Source organism: Pinus tabuliformis, chromosome 6 (assembly GCF_031772625.1).
Source record: "Pinus tabuliformis cultivar Carrire ecotype Pingquan chromosome 6, CPIR1, whole genome shotgun sequence".
In the NCBI taxonomy this organism is placed as follows: Eukaryota; Viridiplantae; Streptophyta; class Pinopsida; order Pinales; family Pinaceae; genus Pinus; species Pinus tabuliformis.
In genome coordinates this window covers 517,993,980-517,999,121 of record NC_142292.1, presented here as the reverse complement: position 1 = coordinate 517,999,121, position 5,142 = coordinate 517,993,980, and the positions used below count along the sequence as shown (strand labels likewise).

Sequence of the window (5,142 nt, the reverse complement as noted above, 5' to 3'; positions counted from 1 at the left end):
CATGGATATTTAGATAGTTTTTATTCTGAAATAATAAAATAAACTAAAGATTAACCAAGAGAATATATTCACCATTTGTGTACAATGAAATCCTAAACATTGATAATATCTCATATTTCCAATATGTGGTTCACTTATCAACCATTTGTCCATACTAGATGGATAATTGATACGTGGTTTTCAAATGACTTTCATTATAACAATAGAGAATTACCACAATACTTTTTCCTCTATACTCTTTGAGGAAACTACATGTAGAGTTTGTTTTGGGAGAAACTGTTAACTGAATTCATCACTTAGCATTGGTTTGGGGATGTCACAAAATGAACTTAATGCAAGGCGCTAATATTCCAGCCAATATCTCCATTTCTTATGCCTTTACGTAAGGCACAATTCCTGCGTTTAACCCAATTTCTTCTACAAACGTAACGAGCATTACTTCGGTTAACAAGGACAAGCTATTTCCCTTTAACTTTTAGTAATGGTTCGATGTTGAGGGAAATCTTCTCGGAATTCTAAGAGCACACTCCTTTAGTTTAAATAGGTGTTACATCTCTTTGTTAATGGTTGATCTTTTAATATCAGTTTATTTGAATAACAAAGGAAATGCTGGAAAGTGAAACCTCGTGATGATTTCTATATAACCATATATTTCTTCTAAAACATTTATCTAAAAAAACCGAGACTAAACAACCAAGAATAACACAAATTAAACAACAAAGAAAAAAAATGAGACTAAACAATCAAGAATAACACAAATTAAACAGCAAAAAAGAAATTGTAATTACGCCGTAAGGCGTTTCCCTTTGAGATGAATTGCCCCAGCCGCCTTGTTGTTCTATTGTCGACCGTGGATCTGTGATGTTAGACGATTGAATGAATTTTGATCGTTGATCGAAAACTGAAATAAGAAAACGGGAGAAAAGGGGCAGGTAAAGCGGTTCGGTATGACTCTGAGTCGCTTCATTGTGCGCGAGTTCGCATAGCACTTGCTCTTAAATGTATCGATGAACAGTTCGCAGAACGCTACTTATTCATTCCATTCGTACGCGTATTTGTCCTCCATAGCTCTTCGACTTTGCAGACAGGTACAGGGGATCTTATTGTGACAGCCTTAAGTCTGGAGTTTGCTCATTTAACTGCGGCTTTGATGGATACCAAGTAAGTTTTCTGTTTCATTTATTCTCACCCGGAAAAGTCCCGTCAAAATACCCAACCTAACTTCCAGTTAATACTAATGGGGATTTCAGGATGAATTGCTGTGGGCTGCTGCATGGTTGCACAAAGCATCGGCCAACAATTCGTATCTGCAGTACATTGATAGCAATGGCAAAACACTGGGAGACAATGAGGAGTTACATGAATTTGGATGGAACAATAAGCATGCTGGCATTCATGTACTGCTCACCAAGGTAATCACTCCATGCAGCTTCACAGTGCTCATATCAACTGTATTGAATTTCAAAGCCATCTATACTCGTGTATCTTTTTATACGCAGGAGTATTTGTCCGGGAATGGATGGTTCTTAAAACCATACAAGGGATACACTGATAATCAAGAATAACACAAATTAAACAGCAAAAAAGAAATTGTAATTACGCCGTAAGGCGTTTCCCTTTGAGATGAATTGCCCCAGCCGCCTTGCTGTTCTATTGTCGACCGTGGATCTGTGATGTTAGACGATTGAATGAATTTTGATCGTTGATCGAAAACTGAAATAAGAAAACGGGAGAAAAGGGGCAGGTAAAGCGGTTCGGTATGACTCTGAGTCGCTTCATTGTGCGCGAGTTCGCATAGCACTTGCTCTTAAATGTATCGATGAACAGTTCGCAGAACGCTACTTATTCATTCCATTCGTACGCGTATTTGTCCTCCATAGCTCTTCGACTTTGCAGACAGATACAGGGGATCTTATTGTGACAGCCTTAAGTCTGGAGTTTGCTCATTTAACTGCGGCTTTGATGGATACCAAGTAAGTTTTCTGTTTCATTTATTCTCACCCGGAAAAGTCCCGTCAAAATACCCAACCTAACTTCCAGTTAATACTAATGGGGATTTCAGGATGAATTGCTGTGGGCTGCTGCATGGTTGCACAAAGCATCGGCCAACAATTCGTATCTGCAGTACATTGATAGCAATGGCAAAACACTGGGAGACAATGAGGAGTTACATGAATTTGGATGGAACAATAAGCATGCTGGCATTCATGTACTGCTCACCAAGGTAATCACTCCATGCAGCTTCACAGTGCTCATATCAACTGTATTGAATTTCAAAGCCATCTATACTCGTGTATCTTTTTATACGCAGGAGTATTTGTCCGGGAATGGATGGTTCTTAAAACCATACAAGGGATACGCTGACAAATTCATTTGTGCCCTCTTTCCTCAAACACCTTATCGACCACATGTTCAATACACACCAGGTTCCCCTAATAGACTCTCTTTCTTTTTTTCCCGGGATTTTGTATGTTTGTTGTGTACATCGTGCTGCTGCGGGAAGATGAATAAGCTAATTGGAGCCTTGTTTTGAAAGTCATATAAAGTAAGTTTCTTGTGGAAGTAATGGGCATTTGTCTATCATTTCCAATACAGAAGTAGAAAAGGTTGCAGCAAACAATATATAAGAGACGCAGCAAACAATATATAAGAGATGCTATGGGATTTACAACCTTTTAATTGCTTTGCAGTTCTTCCAGTCACCTCATGTTTCTCTCAGGAAACTAGCACTTAGCTCCGTAAATCAATTTATTGTGTTTATGCCGACAGTAAGTTTCTCTGTAACCACAATGCAATGTGAAATAACAGTCAGGGTCTAACTGTCTACATATCTTTATGCTGTTAAACAAATGCAATGTATTAGATTCAATAAGAAAGTTAATTGTTTCTAAGGTTTATATTTTTGTGCATGCAGGCCTTGTTAATATCAATGGATCAATATCTTCAGGGCCTATTTACTCTTTCTCAGGATCCTGCTCCTGAAGTGAGGAAACTGGTCAGTTATCGTTATTTATCTGCCATTATCTTTGCTCTTTGTATAACGTTGGTCCTTTCATCCTAGTGCATGCAGGTGGACGGGGAAATCGCGGGGTGGGGGGGATGTGGTTTTGAAATGGGAATATTTTGCGGGAGTTTATGAGATCCATAATGTGCATGGCAGCTGCAATATATCTCTGCTTTCAAGAGAATGAATTGGATATGAAATCATTTGACCACAACAATGCATGGGGATGAGCTTTCTAAGTGTTGATTCATTTTTACAACTTTGTAGTAGGTTTTGTACAACAGGGAGCCTATTTATGAACATAACAATGTGCTGCCCATGTAGATATGTGAAGATGTACCAGAGGAACTAGATGCTGATGTGCCAGGTTTACCAGAGCGAGCTATCAATATATTCTTGCCCAGATTATTTCAGGTAAATACCATTGGAGAATTTGTTCTAGATTGTTGATAGCATTACATAGTTGTTTTCTCAGGATTTGATGGGAAACTAGCATAACTCATTATCAAAGGAGAATGCTTTATGTTGGTTTCAACTTCCAACTAAGCTCCAATGTATTTACAACCTTTTAATTGCTTTGCAGTTCTTCCAGTCACCTCATGTTTCTCTCAGGGAAACTAGCACTTAGCTTCGTAAATCAATCTATTGTGTTTATGCTGACAGTAAGTTTCTTTGTAACCACAATGCAATGTGAAATAACAGTCAGGGTCTAACTGTCTACATATCTTTATGCTGTTAAACAAATGCAATGCATTAGATTCAATAAGAAAGTTAATTGTTTCTAAGGTTTATATTTTTGTGCATGCAGGCCTTGTTAATATCAATGGATCAATATCTTCAGGGCCTATTTACTCTTTCTCAGGATCCTGCTCCTGAAGTGAGGAAACTGGTTAGTTATCGTTATTTATCTGCCATTATCTTTGCTCTTTGTATAACGTTGGTCCTTTCATCTAGTGCATGCAGAAATTACAAAGATCTATATTGTTGGATTAATATCTTGTGCATGTTCAATCATCAACTAGTGAAAACATTGGTTGTAGAAGAGAACACGAGAATGGTGAGACACTAAGGTTAGACAGGTGTTTGTGTGGTTATTCCATGTGCTATTTTTGCTGCATCAACTATCCCAATAAATGACAAAATGTTGAGCTTTGCAAATTGCCTTGGCTGTTGAAGATGAATTTCTGCGGATTGTTTATCTTCAAGAATTGTAACTGCTATTAGTTGCATCCTCAATTCAGGAGCTCTGCTATTCCAGTCAGAAAGTGAAATACCAGAGTTCTATTTCAAGTGAGTAGCTTCTTAGAAGCTAGGAAAAACTCTTAGCTGACATTGAGGCGCAACTTGGGAAGGTGATATATGGTGTATTATTGTTGCAATGGCAGGGGATGGATTTTTATTGCTGGTTGGACCAAAAGAAATTGATGCAAATCGATATTAACTACTTATTGATAATTTTGCCCACTGAGTTCCCTGAGGTCGAGTATATTGCTTTCCTTGCTTATCAAAGAGTATTGCTTATCAAAGAGTATTGATTCCTTTTCAATTTCAACATTCTGGATAACCAAATCTAGTTCTCTGTAATCATTGCAAAAGGGAGTCCATTATCATGTAGGGTTTGAATTGTTATTATCCTCTTGTTGCATGCTAATCTTGATCATCTCGTTCAGCTTCTAAGGTTCTTAGTGGCCTATCCTTTTCAGATCCTTTGGCTAGGATTAAAATTTCAAAGGGAGTAGCCAGAGGCATGTCTTATTTACATGAAAGGAAGCTTGTTCATGCAAATATTAATCCAAGCAACATCCTTCTAGGCTTTGACATGGAGCCATACATAGCATATTTTGGGCTAGAAAAGCTACTGGACATTGCCAATGTCAAGTATAGTAGCTCTGCTATCCACCTAAGGAACCTTGAAGGTATATTTTCAAGAGAAAACGCTCCACTGGCCCCTGCCATAGCCTGCAAAAAACACCTGATTTGTTGAGCAGTCCAGGCACATCCAAGAACTTTGTATCTCCTTACCAGGCCCCAGAGGCATTGAAAAATCTCAAACCCAACCAAAAGTGGGATGTTTATTCCTTTGGGGTTATTTTTCTGGACATTCTTACTGGGAAGCCACCTTCAGATAAGGATTTTAC

At 38.2% G+C, this 5,142-nt stretch overlaps 1 protein-coding gene across 1 annotated transcript; it reads left to right on the top strand.

Moving 5' to 3' along the window:
- Positions 1-1,623: 1,623 nt before the first annotated feature.
- On the top strand, positions 1,624-2,428 carry LOC149259570 (uncharacterized). The gene is made up of 4 exons (XM_089454539.1): positions 1,624-1,639; positions 1,724-1,973; positions 2,063-2,224; positions 2,312-2,428. The coding sequence occupies exons 1-4, from the start codon at positions 1,624-1,626 to the stop codon at positions 2,340-2,342; spliced, it is 459 nt and encodes a 152-aa protein (XP_089310665.1). The 3' UTR covers positions 2,343-2,428.
- The last annotated feature ends 2,714 nt before the right edge of the window (positions 2,429-5,142 follow it).